Source organism: Bos mutus, chromosome 11, assembly GCF_027580195.1.
Source record: "Bos mutus isolate GX-2022 chromosome 11, NWIPB_WYAK_1.1, whole genome shotgun sequence".
Taxonomy (NCBI): Eukaryota; Metazoa; Chordata; class Mammalia; order Artiodactyla; family Bovidae; genus Bos; species Bos mutus.
The window spans coordinates 84,794,527-84,820,461 of record NC_091627.1 but is presented as its reverse complement, the minus strand read 5'-3'; the positions used below and the strand labels follow the sequence as shown (position 1 = coordinate 84,820,461).

The window sequence follows — 25,935 nt, the reverse complement described above, 5'->3', positions numbered from 1 at the left end:
TTTCATACTATTAGAGAAGACTACAGATAGGCAATGAGGAAGTCTAGAATGAACCATGGGGGACTGGATTAGATTCAAAGACATCAGTATACTACCACATTTAGCTTAAAAGAATAGTTATATAAATAAAAAAAAACTACATTAACCACTAATACATGTATTTATGTATAACATATATATTATAAAACAAATACCTTATATATTAACAACATATTTTATATACTATATATTTATTAGATTTATATAAGTATTTTATACATTAACAATATATATTATATACATATATATCTCCTAGATTTATTTATACACGTGAGTGTATACATGCGTATATAAATATATATCTCCTAGATCCATCTCGGAGAAGGCAATGGCACCCCACTCCAGTACTCTTACCTGGAAAACCCCATGGACGGAGAAGCCTGGTGGGCTGCAGTCCATGGGGTCGCTAAGAGTCGGACACAACTGAGCGACTTCACTTTCACTTTTCAATTTCATGCATTGGAGAAGGAAATGGCAACCCACTCCAGTGTTCTTGCCTGGAGAATCCCAGGGACAGGGGAGCCTGGTGGGCTGCTGTCTATGGGGTTGCACAGAGTCGGACACGACTGGAGCGACTTAGCAGTAGCAGTAGATCCATCTAGAAGGGGGCCTATAAGGAGTGACACACCAGTAAGAACAAGTACTCCTATAACCCCAATCTTGGCTTCTCACAGTACTCTTCAATATAAGGGATCTGGGGTCCTTGAAGAAATGCCTGATCATAAGGCTGGGGCAGGGAATATACATGATGAGCCTGATCAGATCAGATCAGATCAGTCGCTCAGTCGTGTCCAACTCTTTGCGACCCCATGAATCGCAGCACGCCAGACCTCCTTGTCCAACACCAACTCCCGGAGTTCACTGAGACTCCTGTCCATCGAGTTAGTGATGCCATCCAGCCATTTCATCCTCTGACGTCCCCTTCTCCTCTTGCCCCCAGTCCCTCCCAATATTGCCAGGAGTAATAAAGTATTAAAAACAAAATGATAGGGACATATCAAAGGGACACAAGAGACAACCTGAAAGAGCTCCCAATGACCATGCTGGAACAACTTGAGCAATCTGAGTACTGGATTACAGTCCACAACATAAAATAAGTACTGATAAATCCATCAGTTCAGTTCAGTTGCTCAGTCGTGTCTGACTCTTTGTGACTCCATGAATCGCAGCACGCCAGGCCTCCCTGCCCATCACCAACTCCCAGAGTTCACTCAGACTCACGTCCATCGAGTCAGTGATGCCATCCAGCTATCTCATCCTCTGTCGTCCCCTTCTCCTCTTGCCCCCAGTCCCTCCCAGCATCAGAGTCTTTTCCAATGAGTCAACTCTTCACATCAGGTAGCCAAAGTATTGGAGCTTCAGCTTTAGCATCATTCCTTCCAAAGAAATCCCAGGGCTGATCTCCTTCAGAATGGACTGGCTGGATCTCCTTGCAGTCCAAGGGACTCTCAAGAGTCTTCTCCAACACCACAGTTCAAAAGCATCAATTCTTCGGCTCTCAGCTTTCTTCACAGTCCAACTCTCACATCCATATATGGCCACTGGAAAAACCACAGCCTTGACTAGATGGACCTTTATTGGCAAAGTAATGTCTCTGCTTTTGAATATGCTAACTGAGGAGCAAAGATACAAATCTCCATACGGAAAAGCTCCAAGTAATTTACATAGCTACTCCCTCTCTCACGTAGATGAGGCTTAACTAGTCACCCTCTAAGTGTGGGGCTATGTTTAATGATTTGCTTTCGGACAGCACGGCATGGAAAGGTGGAAACAGTGACTTACAATGAAGAAACCTGGAAAACATCACTAAGGCCAGGTGATCAAGGTTAACATCACCAGTGATAAGTCAAATTAGTAGCATGGATACTTCATCCTCCCCAATAATTCATACTCCAGTCTAACCGTGAGAAAATCATTAGATACAACTAAATAGAGACACACACTATAAAAAACCTGATTAGCACTCCTCAAAACTGTAAAGGCCATCACAAACAAACAAAGTCTGGGAAACACAAGGACAAAATGTAAGGAGGCACCCTGAATGGTACCAGAAGAAAAGTCAGGGGAAAGCCAGTGAAATCCAAACAAAAGGTAACGTTCAATTAACAGTGATGAACCAAAGTTGGTTCTTACAGTTGTGACAAAGTCACATGGTTGTGTGAGACGTTAACAAAAGGGGAAAACAGGTGAGGAGTTTACAGAAACTCTCTACTATTTTTGTAACTTTTTATAAATCTAAGAATATTCTAAAATAAGCTAAAAAAAAAAAATCTCAAGCCAAAGAATTAAAAGAGAAACTAGATTTTAAAAATGGTATGAGTGTAAAAAGATGAGTTTAAGCCTTGTCCAGATAAAAAGGTATTTATCTTCTAAAACAGCTGATCATATCAGGTAAATGAATAACTTTTACAAACAATGCTGCTAAAAAAAAAAACTAGACCCTTTTGCGGCCATATAAAATAAGTTCGGTTTCCAGAGTTTTCTAAAACCCACCAAAATAAGTTAAATTATATTTTTAGAATACTTTGTCTAAAGTCTTATAAAACACAGATTTAAATTTCATACCTTTTATATGATCACTTACTATAAAACAATACAGGTTATATTATTACAGAAATGTTCTTTAAAATTTAATCCAAATACTATAACATGATAGAAACAGCCAAGGAAATCTCAATACAAACCTACTGTAAAAATAGCAACTCTGCCCAGTAATTAACAGTAACCTTCAATTTTGGTTTTTTGAAAGAAAAAAGTCTGTCAAGCCTCATGTAACCACAGTTTACTTTAGGAAAAAAAACAACAAAAAAACCTCAACATTCCAAATGAAAACATCATATGTGATTAGCAGACTCCACTAGTGAAGCAGATGAACATCAAAGCACTGACTAGAAACACAAGACCCCCAAAGAAAAATGTCAACATAATGATTATGAAATAAAAATGACAATGGCTGGCTGACCTATGACTGTTCAAGTTGAACGGCACACAAAAAGTAAACAGCTCTGCGTGTGGCCTGTTTCTGTAGAAGGCTTTATAGTCTCTACTCAACCCTCTTTGAAGGTTTGGGGTTTGAGGTTTCATTAAAGGGAGAAAAGGCGGAGGAGCAGGGGCGGGGACAAACGCAGCAAGAAACAGAGAAAGGAAAGCAGAACAAGTTTTCATAAAGCGACTGTCCACCTGAGTCTCCTATCACTGGCGCCTCAATGTCCTCTACCTCTCACTGACTCCGTGACCTTAAGGATGCTGTGGTGGGAGAGCAGTGTGAAGCCTCCTGTGTAGGGACACTGGGAGATCAAAGTCACCAACTCCTGAGGTACCGGAAGGAAGACAGGAATCCAAAAAAGGATTTCAAGGATGCACAGGTGTTGAAAGAAAACTTTGATTACAACAATGGTGGGTCATATCTCACTATCTTTCCATTAGTCTTAGCTGTTTCGACTAGAACATACTCAGTAACTTGTAACACCAAACCTTTTCCTAAATACCATAACTTTCACACACATGTATATTACGGCACAGGTCTTTCAGGGCATATTTCACTCACTCACTCAAATGTGACACCTCAAAAAAAAGACTGAAACCACGAATCTTGAATCCTTTGAACATTTTTTAAAAGTGAGGACGAAGTTAGATGAGAGCTCTTCTTTATTTGAAACCTCTAAGCAAAAGATGTCCCTTCTCTTGGCTCCCATGAGAAATCTGAAGAAATCTCATTGGCACATTCACTGTTTCTTTCTTTACCATATCTCCCCCCTGATCCCTTCAGTTCTGCTAGTCGACCACTAGCAGGGTGGGAAGGGGAAGGAGATGAGACAACATATTTCCACTTAAATTGATTATCTCAATCGATCTGTCCAAACTCCAACTATACAGCTTACTTTATTCAAGTTTCCCATCTCTTCAGGCCACCTATGCTCCAAACTTCCCATGTCCTTAATCTAATTCACATTATTATCATTCATTCTTGGACTGTTCGCACAGAACCATGCCTAGGACTTGGTCAGTACTCCATAAATGCTATTTGCTATTATTTAATTACTGCTGTCATTAATATCCAATATTCTCCACTATTCTCATTTGATGCAATCTGACCTATTTCCTGAATGATCCCTTCTTGCTTATCCCCCACCCTCAATCGTCTTCATTTTCCAATATTCATTTCAACTGCAATGTTGTTCCACTTCACCTATTAAATCTAAGCACATTTTAGAGACCAACTTTCAGTCTGTTTCTTCTAGAAAGTTACAACCGTTTTCTGATCTTCTGTAAGTCTATCAAGAATCACATAATTCAATACAAATAAAAAAATGCTCCATGTTAATGCTGGAATTAAATTACATAGTACATCGATACCCTGGGGTAAGAAATGGTAAACCACTCCAGAACTCTTGCCTGGAAAATGCCATGGACAGAGGGGCCAGGCAGGCTACAGTCCATGGGGTCACAAAGAGTTTGACACGACTGAGCGTGTACCCACACACACGCCCATATCTACCCTGCCACCTCCCTGAGAAGAGGGCTCACATCTTCCGCATAGCCGTGGTACAGGGTTCAGCAGAGATGCTCAGTAAGTACCCCTGGGGAACACATTTAGAGAAGGATATAAATGATATGGCGCTAGGAGGAAGTAACAGGATCAAACTCCTCAACAAAAGACTACGAAAGATGTCACCATCTTCTCTTATTTTCTGAATCACTTATAAACAGGATATTTTGCCAACCACTCTAAACACTCCAGAAAACAACTCTACAGACAGCAAGTACATTCTCCTAACTGGATTCAATGAACTCCCAGTCTTACTTCCCCTAGTTGTATGCTATATGTGTGGTGCATGCTAGGTCGCTTCAGTTGTGTCTGACTCTTTGCAACACGATGGACTGCAGCCCACCAGGCTCCTCTGTCCACAGGATTCTCTAGGCAAGAATACTGGAGTGGGTTGCTGTGCCCTCCTCCAGGGGATCTTCCCGACCCAGGGATCGAACTTGTCTCTCTTACGTCTCCTGCACTGGCAGGCAGGTTCCTTACCGCTAGTGCCACCTGGGAAACCCAGTTCTATGCTATATCTGACTCCAAAGTACTGCATACCACTCTTTAATAACCTCAAACTACCCCTGTGTGAACACAGACAGTTACGGGGAAGACCACGTAAAGACACCTGGAAAAGACAGTCATTTACATAAGACAAGGAGAAAGGCCTTAGAAGAAACTAACTCTGCTAAAAATCCTTGATCTCAGAACTTCTAGCCTCCAGAGCTAGTAGGAACTCCAAGAAAATAAGTTTCTGTTGTTAAAGCCACCCAGTCTATGATACTCTATTTTGACATCCCTAGTAAGCTAATACAAGAACCCCAAAATAGACCCATACAGATACAGTCAAGTGACCTTTGTCAAAGGAATTATGGTAATTAGATGGAAAAAGGATGATCTTTTCAACAAAAGGTATTCAAACAACTGGACATCCACATGCCAAAAAAAAAAAAAATATCTAGACACAGATCTTAACATCTCTCACAAAAATTAACTATTTCAAATAGATCATAGACCTAAATGTCAAATGCAAAACTAAAGAAGTTCTGGAAGAGAAAATCTAGGTGACCATGGTCTGGGTTTGGCAATGGGTTTTTAAATAACACCAAAGGCATGATCAATGAAATAATCAACAAGCTGGACTTCACTAAATTAAGAACTTCTGCTCTGCTAAAGACACTGTTAAGAGAATGAAAAGACAAGCCACAGATGGGAGAAAATAACTGCAATACATATATCTGATATAGGGCTTGTACCTACAATATACAAAGAATTCTTAAAACTGTTAGAAGACAAACAATCCAATTTTTAAAAAGACAAAAAGACCTGAACAGACACCTCACCAAACAAGATACACAGATGACAAACAAGCACGTGAAAAGATGATCAATGTCCCCGGGAACTGCAAATTAAATAAGATAACCACTACAGACCTACGAAGATAGCCAAATCCAAAAGACAGACACCAGCAAATGCTGGCGAGGCTGTGGAGCAACAGGAACAGGATTCATTGCTGCTGGGAATACAAAATGGTACAGTCGCTCTGGGAGCAAGTTTGGCAGTTTTTCCACAAAGCTAAACATAGTCTCACCACACAATTCAGCAATTACGCTCCTTGGTATTTACCCCAAACAGTTGAAAAGTTATGTCCACACAAAAATCTCTGTCCACGATGTTTACCGCAGGGAGGAAAGAAAAAAGCCCCTTCAGAATTCAAAACCAAGAGTGTGCTACTCATTTGGGTCTGGGGTTCAAATCTGCATTACACATAATGTGTGAGAAATTCCAAACTGAGCATTTAACATAAAGGTTAGTTCCAGACCAATGAGACTCATGAGGTTCCCAGTAGGAGTGAAAGCAAAACTGTTTTGGAAGCACATTCCCATATAACTTGAGCCACAAAAGATTTTCACATAAATTTCAGATGAATTAAAAATTAAAATAAAAATCTACCACAAGGGAGAATCAACACACACAACAAACCAAAACACAGAAAGATCAACATTCCCTCCACCCCGAATTTGAAAAGACAGGATAGTAATCTGAATAGCAAACGTTAGTAAGTATGTTAAGATAATCAAAGTTATAAGAAGGGGTCAAAACCCTAAGAACAAGAAACTATGCAAAAAAGAATATACAGACTTGAAAAAAATAATAAAACAGAGCTTCTCGAAATGTAATTATTAAAGGAAGTGAATCTGCTATGGACTGAACTGTGTCCCCCACCTCCCCCCAGTTCATATGCTGAAACCCTCATCTCCATGTGATGGTGTCTGGAGACAGGGCCTTGGGCAGATAATTAGGTTTAGATGAGGATGAGGTAATGAGGCTGGGGGCCCTCACACGGCACCAGTGCCCTTAGAAGAAGAGATACAAGAGAGCTTCACTGCGTCTCTGCCATGTAAGCACACAGTAAGACAGCAGATGAGGGCCCTCCACAAACCAGGAACAGAGCCCCCACCAGAAACCAACTGTGCTGGCACACCTTGAGCCTAGCCCTCTAGTCTTCAGAACCGTGACAAAGTAATTTCTGTTGTTTAAGCCATCCAGTCTACGGTATTTTGTTTTTGCAGCTGGAGCTGACTAAGAAACAATCTAAATAACCAAAGCTTAAATAGTTTGGCCATTAAAATAAGTGATAGTGATTAATTAGAACTCAATAAATAAGAATCTTTAAGTCCAAAAATAAATAAATGGAGAAGTAAACAGACAGAGGAGCCTGGTGGGCTACAGTCCATGGAGTTGCAAAGAGTCGGACATGACTAAGAGACTAAGCACAGCAAAAGCTCTTCATCACAACAGAATGTCAACCAATAAATACAGAAAAAATTAATGGAGCTAGAACACCACTATTTTGCAACCATCATAGTAATAACTTGAGTAAGAATCATCACTGGAAGCTAAAACTAATGGATGTAAGTTAGATGAAAAAGGAGGTATTATACAGTCTCACAGTATCTCCCCACAAATTACTTATTAACTACAAAAAGAAAAAAGTTAACTCTGTAGTGGTGAAATCTGGCAGACCCTTGTTAATCAAGTGATCAAAACTAACATTAATAAAGGGACAAATCAACATCATGTGCCTCCTGATACGATTCACTGAGTACACATCATCACTTACACACTCTTCTGCCCAAAATGTGTAACCCGAATTTAACCAAAAGGAAACACCAGACACTCCAAAAATGAAGGACATTCTACAAAATACATGACACACACTCTTCAGAAATGTCAGTGTCTAGGATAACAAAGAAAGGCTAAAAAACTATTCTAGATGAAGAGAGACTGGAAAGTCTTGAAAACTAAAAGCAATGAATAATCCTGTGTCAGTTTCTAAACTAGCAGGCAAAATGCTCTTATGGACATTATTAAGACCACTGGAGAAATCTGAATAAGGTCTACAGATCAGATGGTAGTATTATATTGAAAGTCTGACTCTGCGGTTTCATTTAAGTGAAAAATATTTGAGAAACAATGTGATTTGTATATATATAAAGGAGCATGATGCTTGTAATTTACTCTCAAATGCTTCCCAGAAAAATACTGGGTTAGCCAAAACGTTCGTTCAGGTATTTCCTTAGGATGCTATGGAAGAACCCAAATGAACTTTTTTTTTGGCCAACCCAGTAATATGTGTGCATACATATATATACATCTAGAGAGAGAAAGAGAGGAAAAAAAATGACAACGCAAATGTGGCCAAGTGTTAACCACTGGTGAATCTGCATAAGGGTATATGAGAGTTTTTTGTATTATTCTTCTAATTTTCCTGTGAGTTCAAATAATTTTTTTTAAAGGCAACAGAAATTCTGAATAGCTGATGAGACACAGACACGATGGAAGATACTGAAGGTATGAACCATACTGTAAGACAGAATACAGAGCTGAAAAATCATGATGTTATGCAACATGATGAAATACAAAGAAAAGTACACAATAGTTCTAAAGAAAAAAACGATAGGAAAAAATAATCGTCAAAGATATGCCAGCTTAGAATTTTCCAGAACTGATGAAACAAATATTTTTATTTAAATCCACATCTAGAAACATCAATGTAACACCAGAGTCAAAGAAAAAAAATCTTAAAATCAATTAGAAAGAAAACACTGATTAGCAAGCTACAAGGAACAACAAATTGACAACAGACTTCTTATCATCAACAATAGAATATCTTCAGAGTTCCAAGAGAAAGTAATTGTTAACCTAGTTATACTACACTACATTATAAAAGTTAAGACAAAAATAGAGATATTTATTGAAAAAAAGAGACTGAGTTTTACCTTTACACAGTCGAAGGGAGAGGGGGAGGGAGGAATAATAATCTATCAAATAATGCTAAACAGGAAGAAGAAAACTGAAGCCAGAGTGACACAGTAAGTTGCCAAGAAACAATAGTGAGCAAAGAAACTGAAAACCATATGGTTGAACGTAAAATAGCACTGTATGTATAAAGCAATGATAGTAAACACTCATCTGGGAGACAAAAAAAGCAGTGTAGAACCAAACTAACAGACAACACAGAGCAGAAAGGTGGCAATTGAGTCGAATCATTCTCAAGTCCATGCACTGACCAGAAAGAGAATAAAGATGCATTAACCTTATTATCCACCTTATTATGGTTGAAATTTTAAACCAGAAGTATAAAAATAAAATGTATAAAAATAACTTTTAGCCCAACAGAGGGAAAAGGGAGGAAATAAAACTCATCCAATAGTGACCTAAGACGGTCAGAAAGACAAGACTGGCTCTACGAATTTGGAAAATATACTGTAGTTCAAATGAGTAGCACGTTTTCCGAGCATTTATTTGTCTTTATCTTGGATATCTGAAACATTATCTATCACATCTCAAAATATGAACGCTCACTTTAGTCAGAATGTCTATTACCTCTTTGCTCACTTAGGTCCCACAGTTTTATGTTTATACATACCTACTCCTTTGGAATGGCTTCACTCACAAATGAAAAGTTTTCTCTCTAAAAATGAAAACTTAATTATTTCTTTGACTCCCAGGTCAGATTCATTCTTCCTGGAAGTCCTTACTAAATTAATGCCAACTCACCTTTCCCTTAAATTGAATTTTCTATAGTATTTAAAACATGTTATTGCTCTTTTAATTGTTCAAATACCGCCTTAGAAATGTTCCTTAGATGTTCCATTTTAGGCATAATTTTGCACTTGCTTTGGCAGCACATATACATTTTAGTCATAATTTGTTTCCTTAATCAGATTATAAGCTCCTCAAGATCTGAAAGAATTCTTTAGGATTTCCTAAACCAATCAAGCACAATGTTGTTTGTTTTTCTCTTAAGGATGAAGCAAACTTTTATTTTCCTTTAATAAGCACAAAATATTAATTTTGCAAAATATGTACCAATTCATCTCATATATAAGGCTCTAAGGACTTTGTTTTAATCTTTAGATAATATAGTTGAAGTGGACAGCTTTTTAAATTCATTTCCCCTGTTTTCATTTTGCCAATTTTAGTAAGAGTCCATATGCTCAGGGCTAAAAATGTTCAAGGTTAAATCAAAGGAAGTCAGACACCACTAGTACAGTGAAGATTTTAATAAAAACTGAAACTGTGGCTCACATTACAAACACTGTACCACTATGAAGAAATACTTCATAATAGCTATCTTTTACTATATTAGTAGAGAAAGCAAATGATAAAATTTATAAATAAGAAGAAAAGGCAAACATTAATAAGCTAAAGGAGAGCTAAATAAATGGAGAGAGATACCATATTCACAGATCACAGGGCTCAGTACTGTTAAGATCTCAATTTTCCACAAAATGAACTGCAGATTCCACATAATCCCAATAAAATCCAGTAGGTTACATATGGGACAAAATGTCACAGAATTATACACACAGATATGAAAATATGAGTGCATGCAAAAAGGGGTGAAATTTACTAAGGTCCAGTTAACTGCATTGTGTCAATCAATCTTCCTGGTTTTGATAATGCACTATAGTTGGGCAAAAGTATCAACACTGGGGGAAGCTGGGGGTTGGGTCCACGTGATCTCTTTGTCCTTTTTTTTTTTTTTTTGCCACTTCCTGTGAGTGTTTAATCACTTCAAAATAAAAAGTTAAAATCTCAGAAGCCTTTTTCATATCATTGAAATGCTGACTCTAAAATCTGCATGGTAAAAATAAAGGACCTAGAATACATAAAACAATTTTGAAAGGCGGGGAATAAAGTTGAAGGACTTACTGTGTGAGTGCATGCTAAGTTGCTTTAGTCATGTCCAACTCTTTGAGACGTTATGGACTGTACCCCTCCAGGCTCCTCCGTCCATGGGATTCTCCAGGCAAGAATACTGGAGTGGATTGCCATGCCCTCCTCCAGGGGATCTTCTGGACCCAGGGATCAAACACACATCTCTTTCATGTCTAGCACTGGCAGGCGGGTTCTTTACCACTAGCATCATCTGGGAAGATCTCACTACTTGTTTTCAAGACTTTCTATAAAGCCACAGAAAACCCCCAGGTGGCTCAACAGGTAAAGAATCCACTTGCAATGCGGGAGATACGTGAGACCTGGGCTCAATCCCTGGATGGGGAAGATTCTCCAGGAGTAGGGCATGGCAACCCACTCCAGTATCCTTGCCTGGAGAATGCACATATGCACAAGCAAGACTGAGGTATTGTTGAAAATATAGCCAAACAGCTCAATGGGACGAGACAAAGTGCCGAATACCACAGGTACTGTCAACTGATTTTTGTCAAAGGTGCCAAGGTAATCCATTTGGGATTCACTTATATCACATTCTAGAAGAGCTTTCATAGTGATAGAAATTAGAACAGGAGTGGAATGGTTGAGGGGGGCAGTGCTGCATGACTGAGAAGGGACACAAGAGAATTTTCTGAGGTTAAGGAAACCGTCTACCTCAATAAAGGCATGGGTTGCAGAACTATATATGTCAAAACTCCTCTAATTGAAACATTTAAGGTCTAAGCATTTCACTCTAAGTAAGCCATAATTAATTTTAAAAGTACGCAACAGCATACAAGTTTTGTAAAATATCTGTCTACAAAGAAACATCAAAATACTAAGAATATTCACCTCTTGGGAGTAAGCCTATCAATCATTTTAATTTTCTCAGAGTTTTCTTATTGTCTATTTTTTTCTTTTAAAAAATGTACATTATAATCAGAATACAAAAAACTTTTCAAATTTAAGCCAGAATAAAAATATCTAGCTCATATTCTACTGCTCCATTCACTAATTCCTTATATCAATTATCCTCCAAATCTGCAGCATTTTTCTTCAATAAGACACATTTTTCATCTCCTCCTGTTAATCCCTTAGTAAGCTGGGAGAAAGGTTCTGGCCCTTATCAGCCTCATTTATCCTAAGACACTGCTAAACAATTGTTATTCTGCACAGAAAAATGAAGGGAAGTCTTTATTATTCCTGTTTCTTTATAGAGTAACCACAGCCAGAAAATAAGGGGGGGGGGCAAAAAAACCTCACAGATACCTATTTTCTAATAGAGTATTCAAACTGTCAGAGCTCCCCTTCTCAACTTCACTGTCTCTGTAACTGATGCCATTCTCCCACTAACTGGTTTAAACAAGTATTTATAAAGCACCTATTACATGCTCCTCAATGAGGCTTAAAATTAAGTCCTCTCTGAATCGTCTCTCTCCATCCCTGTACTTCTCCACAAAGCCCTGTCAAATTTCTCTCCAAGATGCTTTTCATCTATCTGTTCTTCCTTTCCATTCTTCACTTCTGTTTGCCTTGTCTGACCCATTCCCATTGACCTTCCTCTTAGATCTCTATATAACCCTCTAGCACAGCTCTGTGAATCCCTGGAGGTCCCTGGGAGCTCTTTCTGAGAGTCTGAAAAGTCAAAACCATTTTCATAATAATACTGAAAACGCTATTGGCCCCCTTTCTCTGTGCTGACATTTGTACTAACAGTACAAAAGCAGTGATGGTAAAACTGCGGGTGAAGTGTTAGTTGTTCAGTCTTGTCCGACTCTTGATGATCCCACCGACTGTAGCCCGCCAGGCTCCTCTGTCCATGGAATTCTCTAGGCAAGAATACTGGCGTGGGTTGCCATTCCTTCTCTAGAGGATCTTCCCGACCCAGGCATTGCAGGAGGATTCTTTACCATCTGAGCCACGAGGGAAGCCCAAACTACCGTGCCTTAGCACAAATCAAGGCAGCAGCCCCACAACGTACAGCAGTAACTGTATTCTTCACTGCCGCGCACTCACTGGGAAAAAACAGACCAGTTTCACTTAAGAATGCCCTTGTGGAAGCATCAGTATTATTAAATATTCACCCTTAAACACTTATTATTTTAATATTCTATTTGAGGAAATGCATAAAACACTTCCATATTCCAAGTACACTGGTTATCATCTCAAAGAACAGCACTGGGGATTGAGCTGCAACCTGAACTAGCCACTTTTTCCACAGTACACTGTTTTTACTTCAAAGACCAACTGACTACCTGTGATTATTCATGTTTAGATATCTGACATTTTCTTGAACATGAACGAAATGAATTTGTCAGTTCAATGAAAAAACCAACAGTTTGTTGCAGGGGATGCATTTAGCACTTTTAAATAGAAACTTGAGTCTTGGAAAACTTGTATCTACCATTGATACTTTAAGACTTTTCTGATGAGATGAGTGATGATTTGTGGTACTGTGTAATGAAAGGTGGCAACCTTGGGAAGGTCTGGATAATGTCGTGGATCTATATTTTTGAGTGAACAATGCATGCTGTTAAAAAAAAATCATACATGGGTAAAAATGATGTTTAAAATTCAAGAGAGACTAACAATTAAGTGTTTTACCATAATGGTAGGTCTTAGATTCTACTTTATAACTAATTTTTAACTGTCAAGTTGTAGAGAAGTATCAGAGGAAAATACCCATAATTATCTGAAAAGGCTATTAAAAAATATTCTCCTTTTCCAAAAAAATATGTGCCAGAGACCAGATTTCCTTTACATGTCAACCAAAACAAAGTATCCCAATAGGCTGAATGAGAGAGAAGGGAATGGCAACCCACTCCGTATTACTGCCTAGAGAATCCTGTGGACAGAGGAAACTGGAGGGCTGCTGTCTATAGGGTCGCAGAGTCGGACGCTACTGAAGCGACTTAGCATGCATGCATGCACGCACTGGAGAAGGACATGGCAACCCACCCCTGTATTCTTGCCTGGAGAATCCCAGGGATGGGGGAGCCTGATGGGCTGCCGTCTATGGGGTCGCACAGAGTCGGACACGACTAAAGCGACTTAGTGGCAGCAGCAGCAGGCTGAATGAAAGAACAATGAGAATCTGCTGCCTTCTATTTAACAAAATATTAAAAAGATTTGCAAAATGTATAACAATGCCGCTCCCTTCACTAAATTTTTTATTTTGAAAAAAATTTTTCATGAAAATGTCAATTTATGTTGACGTTATAAGTTTATTATTTTTTTCAAAAAATTAAAAAACCTCTCAGGTATAATTGCTAATATAGTCAATTGCAATAGATACAATTAACATAAACAACTCTGGTATTATCAACTATTTTTAAGAGTACATAAGGATTCTAAAGCAGATTCTTTCATAGGTATTTCTGCCCTTCCTCTCTGATCCATTCTCATCAAAATTGCCAGAATAACCCTGGGCACTCATCAACATTATTACATCCTGCACAAAAGCCGTTAGTGCTCCCCACAGCCTGTCACTCCGATTTTACCTGGCTTCCAAGTTTGTAAATTGGTCCTGCCCCACCTAGCAAATTCTACTTCTCCATGCTCCTGCACACGGGTCTTCCATGTTAGTCAATCCTCCCTTTTAGTTTCTAAACCTTTACTCCTATAGTTACACAGTCCCTCCTCACCTGGAAAGCGCCTACCATTCCTTCCTCTCTCCCTGTCTCCTCCAATCTCAACTTTCTCTTCCTAAGGGGCCAGAAGGCAAAAAGGACAATGTCTCAAAGGTGAGATTTAAACTATCGGCAGCACATAATCTTTCTATATTGTGGATCACTACATTGTAATTTATATATTCCACAGAAACTGTACTTCAATTTTTCTTAAGAAGTTTCCATTTTATAGGTAATGAAGGAACAGAAGGTGGATGATTTATGCAGGAAGAACTTTCTTACCATCTCAAGTTTTTAAGACGACTTTAAACAAACTAAATAAATGTCTTATTTGGACGTACCTAAATTTACGGTCACATCTAAAATTTTTTCAACAGATTTTAAGGTTTAAAGGAGGCAATACATTGTCACATGAAGAATCCAAACCTATAACCTCAGGTCAAGGCAGCTGGAAATGAAACATGGCATCTTCCAGCCGCATCTCCACCAAAAAAAAAAAACCTGTAAAAACAAAGCTAAAACAAACATGAGCTCATCTCTCAAATCTAAGGCCTTTTGGTACTGGTGAACAAAGTCCTCTTCCTGATTTGAAGTCCAACTTAATCATATTTTCAAAACACGAAAACCAGTATGTAACAGCTACATATATTTTTTTTACTAGTTACTAAATGTCTTTAGTTTAAAATGACAAGAGTATTCTTACATCCATGTAAGCTATGAACACTGCTTATTATGCAGAAGATACATTAAGCCTATTGATTTACCTTGGTCCTAATAATAATCTATAATGTTTAATTCAGTCTGTACCCACTGTGGCCACAACTATAGGTCAAGCCTGATATCATCTCCACTATAAAACCTGCTGTGATTTCTCCAAACCGGAAATAATGTTCTCCTTCCTCTAAACTTAGGTAGTAGCACATGGTTTCTCTCATGCCGGTTCATTCATTCATTCCACAAATATTTACTGTGAGTCTAATACGTGTTAGGCACTTTTCTACGTTCTGGGGATACAGCCATGGACAAAACTAAACCACCAGCTTCTTGGGCTTACACCCTAGTGCGGAGAGGAGGGCAATAAGCAAATAAATATAAGGTGACACATGCCACAGTGAGAATTAGGGTGAGTAAGAAGCAGAGCTGAATTTTTTTATAAAGCTAATAAAACTTAAAAGTTCAGGCCTCCTCACTCTCCTGGGCCTCTGAGAGTGCTGAGAGCTACTGGGACGTGGAGGGTGCCGCTGGGGAGGAGAGGCAGGGTGGGTGGCATCCGGAAGCGCCACCCAGCATCTCTGCTTAAATGCCTGACGAGCCCTCAGAAGAGAGGGACCTGCCTCTAAGGTTACAGCATTTGCTGGGACACCTTTTCTAATTCTAAGTACTCACTTTCACACCAAACATTTTATTCTAATGTATTTGTTTTCTCACTGAGGGTACCCAAATTACTGTATAAAGTTCAGGCCCTACAAAATCTGGACACATTCCGGGTAAAGACAGAAGTGCGGAGGAGTTGTTTTTTACAGGATGGTAAGGAACATGCACATTAAAAGGTGACATTTGAGCTGACACCTGAGGGAAATGAAAAGGCAAACCATACAGACATTAGTGGAGGGGAATTTTCAAGCACAGACAGCAAGTGCAAAACCACTGAGGCAGCAGCAGGAGGAGCAGAGTAGGTTAGGAAGACAGCAGCAGGAGAAATAGCAATATACAATAATAAATATTATGACTGACAATGAACCATTACTGAGTATTAGGTGACAGGCCCTGTCCCAAATGGGGCTTCCCTGGTAGCTCAGACGGTAAAGAATCTACCTTTTCACTCTGTTCATGGGGTTCTAGCTAAAACTGAACATGGAACAACAGACTGGTTCCAAATCGGGAAAGGAGTATGTCAAGGCTGTATATTGTCACCCTGCTTATTTAACTTATATGCAGAGTACATCATGCGAAATGCCTGGCTGGATGAAACACAAGCTAGAATCAAGACTGCCAGGAGAAATATCAATAACCTCAGATATGCAGATGACACCACCCTTATGACAGAAAGCAAAGAACTAAAGAGCCTCTTGATGAAAGTGAGAGAGGAGAGTGAAAAAGCTGGCCTAAAACTCAACATTCAGAAAACTAACATCACGGCATCTGGTCCCACCACTTCATGGCAAATAGATGGGGAAACAGTGGAAAGAGTGAGAGACTTTATTTTTGGGGGGCTCCAAAATCACTGCACACAGTGACTGCAGCCGTGAAATTAAAAAACGCTTGCTCCTTGGAAGAAAAGCTATGACCAACCTTGACCAACCTAGATAGCACATTAAAAAGCAGAGACATTACTTTGCCTACAAAGGTCCATCTGGTCAAAGCTATGGCTTTTCCAGTAGTCATGTATGGATGTCAGAGTTGGACTATAAAGAAAGCTGAGCGCTGAAGAATTGCTTTTGAACTGTGGTGTTGGAGAAGACTCTTATGAGTCCCCTGGGCTGCAAGGAGATCCAACCAGTCCATCCTAAAGGAAATCAGTCCTGAATATTCATTGGAAGGATTGATGCTGAAGCTGAAACTCCAATACTTTGGCCACCTGATGGAAGAACAGACTCATTGTAAAAGACCCTGATGCTAGGAAAGATTGAAGGTGGGAGAAGGGGATGACAGAGGATGAGATGGTTGGATGGCATCACTGACACGATGGACAAGAGTTTGAGTAGGCTCTGGGAGTTGGTGATAGACAGGGAAACCTGGCGTGCTGCAGTCCATGGGGTCGCAAAGAGTCGGACATGACTGAGCAACTGAACTGAACTGAAAGAATCTACTTGCCTTGCAGGAGACCCAGGTTCAATCCCTGGGTTGGGATGATCCCCTGGAGGAGGAAATGGCAACAAACTCCAGTGTTCTTGCCTGGGAAAACTCCATGGACAGAGGAGCCTGGCGGGCTACAGTCCATGGGAGTCACAAAGAATTGGACATGGCTAAGCAACACACACACATGCACACACACACACATGCACACGCACACGCATGCACACACACTGTCCCAAATACTTTTTTAAGCATCTCCATTTTACAACTGAGGAAACTGAGGAACAGAGAGAAAGATTAGGTAATTGGCTAGCAGGTGGTGAAATCAGGTAGTCTGACTCCAGAAACTACTCTTAAATCACTATGCTGTGCTATAGAGAGGTTGGCTGTCCACTTTATGAAGTGTCGGAACAATCTCTCTGCCAGTAAGATATTTAATGTGCTAGAAAAGGGGAAACCAACACAGTTTTGATCTCAAACTATGACAGCTTAAAGTAGGCTCACATTTTATGCCCCTGTACATAAAGTACCAAGTCTTATCCTTTTCACTATTTCACACACAGTCCCTAGAACCTTTCCTTTCATATTACAGCTATTCAATGTGGGGCAAATGTTAAATGGACTCTCATGAGAGAATGACTATTCATTCTCAATACAAAACAATTAGATGTACTTTCGAATTCTAGAGGTAAGTACCTCTTTAGGGAATCAGAGCCTAACAAAATGAGATAACCTGTTTGTGTCTACAGAAATTATTCAACAATCTGTTCCACTATCACTTTCCACCTCAAATAAGTACTGAAGTGAGAACACTCAACCTTAATTTATCTCACTCTATCTTTCTGAAGTTTAAGACTACTTCCTCTGGTCCCTCTCGACTTTGTTCTCCATGAAAGTAAAAAAAATGGGCATAGCCCCAGATACTCATGTTTCATTTTCTTTCAGCTGTTCTTTTCTAAATGCTAAAGGTCTTCATGTCTTAACTGACTTTTCCACAGAAGTCCTTACAAATCCTGACTATAATGAAAGAGTGTCTGAGGGTATTAATCGGAATGCCTGAAAGACTGCAGAGTTACATACAAGTTAACACAATCACATGTGTTGTGATAACCTGTTTGTGTACAGAAATTATTCAACAATCTGTTCCACTGTCACTTTCCACCTCAAATAAGTACTGAAGTGAGAAACTCAACCTTAATTTATCTCACTCTATCTTTCTGAAGTTTAAGACTACTTCCTCTGGTCCCTCTCGGACACATGAACACTTGAACATACAAATTAATTTCCTGATTTCACTATCCCGTCTTCAATTCTTCTCCCGTCAGCTTTCAGAGACTCTCTTTACACAGATCACCACGTGAAAGCTACCCTGGAGCGCAGCCTCTCTACAGCCTCTGCTCCAGAGGGAATGACTTCCCAACACACATAGATAAAATCAGTATCAACATTTCCAAAGCATGTTCTACAAGACACTAGTTCTAAGGATAAGCAGTTGGAATTACAGAGAAGAATCCCAGTGTTAAGGAAGTCTGGAGTTTGCTGGGTAAAGCACTGTTTACCAGGTTTGTTTACTGTAGGACTTCCTGGTCTTTGGTGTAATTCATAGTACTGCTTTCCTTGGAGCATCCTGGTCACTTTAGAAAACACCTATGAAGTCCAGTCTGAAGGCACAGATGATGCCAAGGCTTCAAGACTTACCAACTGCATTGGGACATACTGTGGCACTTGACAAAAGAGGGCTATGAGGCACCTTTGGAGGAAGATGTAGTCTGTGAAAATGTCAGCTGGAGACAAGGAGCTAGAACTCAGGAGAAGGCACAAGCTGGTGGCATCTGGGAGTGTCCACAGGGACCAGGCCAAAGCCACTGAACCAACTGAGAGGCTCTCTTAGAACACATGAAAACCGGTGCTTCAAATTCACCTTGCCTCACCCTATCTCCAGCTTTAGCATCTTCTCTAGCTGTAAATCTAGAAAAACATCTGGACACAAAGGCTCTAAGGGTAGGAAAAATACAAATTAAACAGGAAAACTGCCTGAGAAAAAAAGCATAATGCATGTGGAAATCACATTAATGTTAACAAATGCTGGTAACGTGATATGGTATATAACTACCTAACCTCTCCAAGAAATTGCTTTCAAATGACAAACCTACAGCTCTCCATTCTTTTCTTCCTTAGGATCATGGACCTCTTTGAAAACGTAATAATACCAAAAGCCATCTCTCCAGAAAAACACACAAACATACAATGTTAAGTCTATTAATTTCAGAGGATTTCATGGGCCTCCTGAGGCTCAATCAATGAGCCCCTTTTAGCTGTCAACTCACAGGTCCCTAGGTAACTCCTGCTACAGATACTTCATCTGACAGATAAAACCCAGAGTTATAAGACATTTAAAAGTATTATGACTGTTCTTTTTAAATTATATGTTCATGTACTTTAAGACAGTGCAGTGCATGCCAAGTCACTTCAGTCGTGTCTGCCTCTGTGCAACCCTATGGACTGCAGTCCGCCAGGCTCTCTGCCCATGGGATTCTCCAGGCAAGAATACTGAAGTGGGTTGCCATGCCCTCCTCCGGGGGATCCTTCTGACCCAGGTATCGAACCTGTGTCTCTTACATCTACCTGCATTGGTAGGCGGGTTCTTTAGTACTAGCATCACCTGGGAAGCCCAAGAGAGTGCAGAGGAAATGTATTATCTGTATTTTTTTGGTCTTAAAAAAATTAAAAACTTGTTGACTGACATAAGTCATTTAACACCACAAACAGAAGGGCACGTGATGGTAATAATACCTTCAAACCAAAACAGCTCTGAGAGGCTAAACGATTTTACAAGGCTACAGAGCTAATAAACTCCGGCTCTTTCACATCCTGCTGCTGCTGCTAAGTCGCTTCAGTCATGTCCGACTCTGTGCGACCCCATAGACGGCAGCCCGCCAGGCCCCTCTGTCCCTGGGATTCTCCAGGCAAGAACACTGGAGTGCGTTGCCATTTCCTTTTCCAATGCATGCATGCAGCTAAGTCACTTCAGTTGTGTTCGACTCTGTGCGACGCCATACACAGCAGCCCACCTGGCTCCTCTGTCCACAGGATTCTCTAGGCAAGAATTCTGGAGTGGGTTGCCATTTCCTTCTCCACTTCCACATCCTAGCTCAATACTTTTTAACCAAAACACACCACCTTAAATATAATAAGCATATTATTACATTGCATAAGATATAGCTTTCAAAACAAAAATCCCTTAAAACACCAACCCTCTAAGAATGACTGTACATAATCAGGCCTCTAACTTATTTACTTAATCGGATCATTCCATTTTTAGCACCTAAACACTGGTAAATCAGGGAGCAAACTACTGACTTTTGAAAAAAAAATCCTTTAATGCACTCCCCTCTAATTAACACAATTTGCATAAACAAGGAAAATCAAAAGAGCAAAACAAATACCAAAAAAAAAAAATCTGTTATCTTTATAGCATGAACATGATTATGTATAGACAAAAATACAAATAGTTTAAGCTTTGGGTTGTTCAGCAAACCGGGGATATGACGCCAAAAACCACATAGTTTCTCTCTTTTGGGTCCCTGGTACTAGAAGAGTCTGGCAGGCAGGGATCAAGCATCTATTATCTGATGTCCACTTGGCAGACTCTACAAAAACAGTGAGGCCTGGCTGCACAGCAGGACTCAGGTATACTAACTACTACTTAAAGATCCTCTCTGACTCAGAGCGCAGCTGCAGCTAAATGCTGAACTAAGTTGTGTGCCTCTGTGTCCTTACTTGGATAATACATGATCTGCCCACATATTAAGTTAAGATTTAAGAATGCAGTCCCTAAAGCAAACTGATTCACCTTCTGGCTTGGCCACTTACCATCTTTGACAGGTTACTGCAACTTCCCCGTGCTTTAGTTTCTTCTACTGCAAAATGTAGTTAGTAACAGTGTCTCCCTCCATGGGTTGTTGTAAGATTAAGTAAGTTAATACAGGACGAAGTCTTAGAGCAGTGCCTGGCAAGTAACACTCTATAAATGTTAGCTTCTATTATCATTATTTTAAACAGATGACAAAATTAATCAACTTATACCTGTACTGCACTTAGATGTCTTGAGGAAATTACAGGCCTGAATTTTTTTTTTTTTAAACATGTGGCTTAACTACAAGCTGTTTTTTCTAAACACAGTAAGTACATGGCCGATTATTCTGTAAAGAACTGATAAAGCACTTACTGTCCACACAGCCACCTAAGACTGACACATTAGCAAAGTTTCAGTTACTTTTCATTTCAATACAGCAAGACTTCCTTAACCAACTCTAAGTTACCTGGATTCACTCACCTCAACTTTCACAATCACTACAAATTCCAAACACAGTAACATAATGGTTATTCTTACAGTGGCCTCCTAACTGCTCTTCACCTCTGTCCCCCATCTCCACCCTCCACACTGCAGTGATAAAGCTTGTAAAAATCCAAGTCTAAATTCACTCTTCTGCTTAAAACCCAGCAATGACTCCTCATTGTCCTAGGAAGAAGTCCCACCTCCTTGGAGGACCTAATAAGAGGCCTGCTCAATCTAGGGCCATTCTCCCTCTCTGGCTACTCAGGCCATACAGGCCTTCTTTCAAATCCTCACCCTGCCCTTGGGGCCTCCAAGCCTTCCCAGATCATGCTCCTTCTATCTGGCATAATCCCCTTTCCCCAGTGCCTCTGACTCCCCTGAGGAGATGAGGTCCCCCCTGGTACATGGTCTACTAGCCCTAATCCTAATCCTCTCTTCTCTGCAGCACAAAAGGAAACTGCAATAAGACAGTTATTTAAATGACTGTTTACTGTTGTTCTTGTCCAAAAAATATAAACAAGTAAGACTTGCGAAGACCGTCCCTCTTTTAGTGCTACAACCCAAGTGCTTAGACACACAGTATATACAGTGCCAGCCTGCTAAGTCTCTTCAGTTGTGTCCAACTCTTTGGGACCCCATGGACTGTAGCCCACCAAGCTCCTCTGTTCATGATATTCTCCAGGGAAAAATACTGGAGTAGGTTGCCACTGTCTACTCCAGGGGATCTTCCCCACCCAGGGATTGAACCCTCATCTCTTATGTCTCCTCCAAAGGCTGGCAGGTTCTTTACCACTTGAGCCACCTGGGAAGCCCCTATACACAGTAGGCATGCATAAGACACCCGTGCTGTCCATGGAGAAAAGTGGTGAGATAAGTGGGAAGGGAAAGCGACTCATTCACAAAACATGACTCCTGCAGAATACTGGCTGCATTGTGTTGAATATCTAAGTTACCACATGCATTACAAGTCATGTCAAAGTAAAAATCTTCTGCTTAAACGTGGGCAAAACAAAGTTAAGACTCAACTTTCCAAAGTAAACTTAAGTTTCTCTACGCATCCTCAGGTGTTATGTGAAACAGGAGGAGTTCCACTTCAGTTACCAGTAAGAAGATACACAACCAAATCAAGACTGCTGCCACATTTGGCATGAGCGTCCTCTTCTTGGCAGCCTCTGCGAGGCCAAGAGTTGAGCTGGCCAAGGAAGCATGATTTATCTCCCACATTTAGAAGTGGTCCCTCTACAACAGGAATGCTGTGCTACTAATGGACTTTGAATTCTAACCTTGTCAAACCAGTACCTCCCCTAAGTGTTCAAGTCACTTAAAAAAAAAAAAAGAAGAGTTGAATCGTATGTGTCACTGACGGAAACAAGTTTAATAAGGCATCACAATCCAATTTGAGATGGAGAAAAAGTTGCTCTTTCGAAAGAAAGGGAGAAAGGAGTCATCCTAACCAGATCTCCTTTGCAAAAGAAAGTCATTACTTGGAAAATTGAAAGAAACTGGCCTGCAGATGCTAAGAGACGAAAGGTGGTTGAGACTGCCCAGAGTAATGACCATTGCCGGGCCTGGTGGGCAGCAGATGCCAACCCAGCGCGGAATATCCCGGGTCCGTGCGGAGCACGCAGGTTTGACACACGCCAAACCCCTGCCATCCGGCTCGTCGCACTGCCCCTGCCAAAGCAACAAACGCGCAGACCCTCTCAACGCGGTCAAGAGCAGAGCTGCCGCCGCGGATCAGCGCTTCCCGGGAAACGCGCGTCCGGGGCAGATCCAGGTAAGGACGCGGGGGTCTCGGGGTTAACCGCCCGGCCCTTTGTTCGCTGCACAGCCGCGGAGCCCTGGGCGCCCGCCGTGCCTCCTCCCCCACATCTCTCCGGCGCCGACAGGCAGGGCGGACTCCGGCGCCCCGGCTCGCCGGCGCCCCCCACCCTCCCCGCGGCGGGTCAGCGCCCCGCGGCCTCGGCGGCGCGCGGCCCCTCGCCCTCACCTTGTAGACGTCGCCGTAGGTGCCGCTGCCGATGCGCTGAATCAGCTCGAAGTCCTCCTGCGGGTTCCGGCGGGACAGATCGAAGCCGGGGTTCATGGCGGGCCCCGGGTGCCCCCCGCCTCCCTCCCAGCCAGGGGAGGGGGGGCGCTCAGGGGGCCACACGGAGAGTGGGAGCCGCGGCCGGCCCCCGGCTCCCCCCGGCGGTCACAATTGCCCGGCTCCACGCTGCGGCCGCCGCCGCGGACGACAACCACCGGCCTAACCGTCCCCGCCCCCCGCAGCCCGCCGCGGCGCCGAACCCGGGTCACACCCACACGGAGCGGAGGACGCTCGCAGCCCCTAGCTCGGGGTGAAACTCCAACATGGCTTCCGCCTTGGCCGCTCCTCCCCCTCCCCTTACTCCGGCTCCGCCACCCTCCTCCCCTTTTCCCGGCTCCCGCCCGACTGCGCAGCCGCGATCCCGGAGGGAGCGCTCCCCGGCCCCGCGCGCAGCCCGCCCCTTGCGCGCTCCGGCTCCGCGCGCCTCCCCGGCGCGGGCGGGTGGCCGGGCCCTACCGGCCCAAGGGGCCGCGGCTTCCCGTGGTGGCGGACCGGTCTGCGGCCGCCGCCAGCCAGGCCGCGCCAGGAAAGCTCGCCTGTCCCCGGGACCGTGGGTGGGCACAGGCCGACAGGAGCGCCTATTCGCTTGTCATTCCCCCAACGACAAAGTTTGACGTCGCCTCCTTAGGCTCCCATCCTGAGCAGGTAGTAATTTGAATTTGCAGGTAGTGTCTCGAACTTTTTTTTAAGACGCAGCCACAAATAGGACACAACCGAATACCACAGACTTTCTGGTATTGCTGGCAAAGTGTCCTGAGGAAAGCCCCTGAAAAAAGTGAACTGTGCAGACTCCGACCCCCGACACTCGGGCCCGTGGAGTTGACCTGCCGGGGTGCCAAAGAGGACGGGCCAGGAGGGCGGCCAGGGTGGCCTGTGGAGTAGGTAGGCGGTGGGAAACACCCCGAACGCGTGGAGGGCGTGGGAGACAGGCAGAGTCTAGAACTAAAGCAGTGCTTGACGATCACCTTCACAAGGCATCTGGATTATCACAGATGGGGGAGGGACCAGCAAGCTGTCAAGCAACCTTGCAAAGGAGAGGGGGGTGGGGATGAAAGGTGGAGGGTGGACAAGCTCCATTCCCACGCCTGACATGTCAACACGTGATGATCCGGAAGCTCTATAGTTGAACAACCCAAAGCTCCACCCTGCTTAAGACCCAGATTTCAACCACTGCATCCCATGTATGTGGACACCAGCTCCAACTCTTATTAGCTGTCCAAGAAAACTTTTGGGTATGGAGGGTTAATTTTCTGTTCTCAGGAAACTACCCATTGTGTTAGTCGCTCAGTCCTGTTGACTCTTTGCAATCCCATGGACTGTAGCCCGCCAGGCTCCTCGGTCCATGGAATTCTCCAGGCGCGAATACTGGAGTGGATTGCCATGCCCTTCTCCAGAGAATCGTCCTGACTCGGGGATCAAACCTGTGTTTCATGTCTCCTGCATTGGCAGACAGGTTCTTTACCCCCAGCGCCACCTGGGAAGCGCCCACTAGGCATTTCCAACAGCGGTAATCAAGTAGATTGGTGATGGCCATTTCCGAAGTACCACTTGGGAGTTTTGCTTCAGAAATGCTTTCCTGATACCCTTAGGCACCGCACCCTCTGACCATCAATATTCTCTAATGCCTCGAGGCTCCCTGAGAAACTAGGTCTTGTCAAACCTGTTAAGGATAAAATTGTTCAGTTGCTCAGTAGTGTCCGACTCTTTGTGACCCCATGGACTGCAGCATGCCAGCCTTCCCTGTCCTTCACGATCTCTCACAGTTGGCTCAAACCCATGTCCATTGCCTCGATGATGCCATCCAACCATCTCATCCTCTGTTGCCCTCTTCTCCTCCTGACCTTAATCTTTCCAAGCATCAAGGCCTTTTCCAGTGAGTCGGCTCTTCACATCAGATGGCCTAAGTATTTGAGCTTCAGCATCAGTCCTTCCAATTAATATTCAGTTTTGATTTCCTTTAGGATTGACTGGTTTGATGTCCTTGCAGTCCAAGGGACTCTCAAGAATCTTTTCCAGCACCACAGTTCAAAGCATAATTTTTTCAGTGCTCAGCCTTCTTAATGGTCCAACTCTCACATCTGTGCATAACTACTGGGAAAACTAACTACGTGTACATTAGTTGTCCAGTCATGTCCCGACTCTTTGCAGCCCCGTGGACTGTAGCCTGCCAGGTTCTCTGTCCATGGGATGAAAGACCATGTAAGTATCATCAAATAATAGTCAAATGAACTAAACTGCTTCATTTTTATCTTTTCAGTCCCTTTGCTTACAGTAAGATTGCATGTTTACT

At 42.1% G+C, this 25,935-nt stretch overlaps 1 protein-coding gene across 4 annotated transcripts in view; it reads right to left on the bottom strand.

The window, feature by feature from the left end:
* The window catches only part of MAP4K3 (mitogen-activated protein kinase kinase kinase kinase 3), a 184,826-nt gene extending 160,892 nt beyond the window's left edge, over window positions 1–23,934 (bottom strand). For 2 of the 4 annotated variants that reach the window (XM_070379693.1, XM_070379695.1), the window contains exon 1: window positions 23,547–23,934. In XM_070379693.1, the coding sequence (XP_070235794.1) occupies window positions 23,547–23,642 (96 nt within the window). In that variant the 5' untranslated portion in view covers window positions 23,643–23,934. The remainder of the gene's footprint in view (window positions 1–23,546) is intronic. The other 2 variants (XM_070379694.1, XM_070379696.1) reach the window with 2 other exon arrangements.
* Window positions 23,935–25,935: the final 2,001 nt, after the last annotated feature.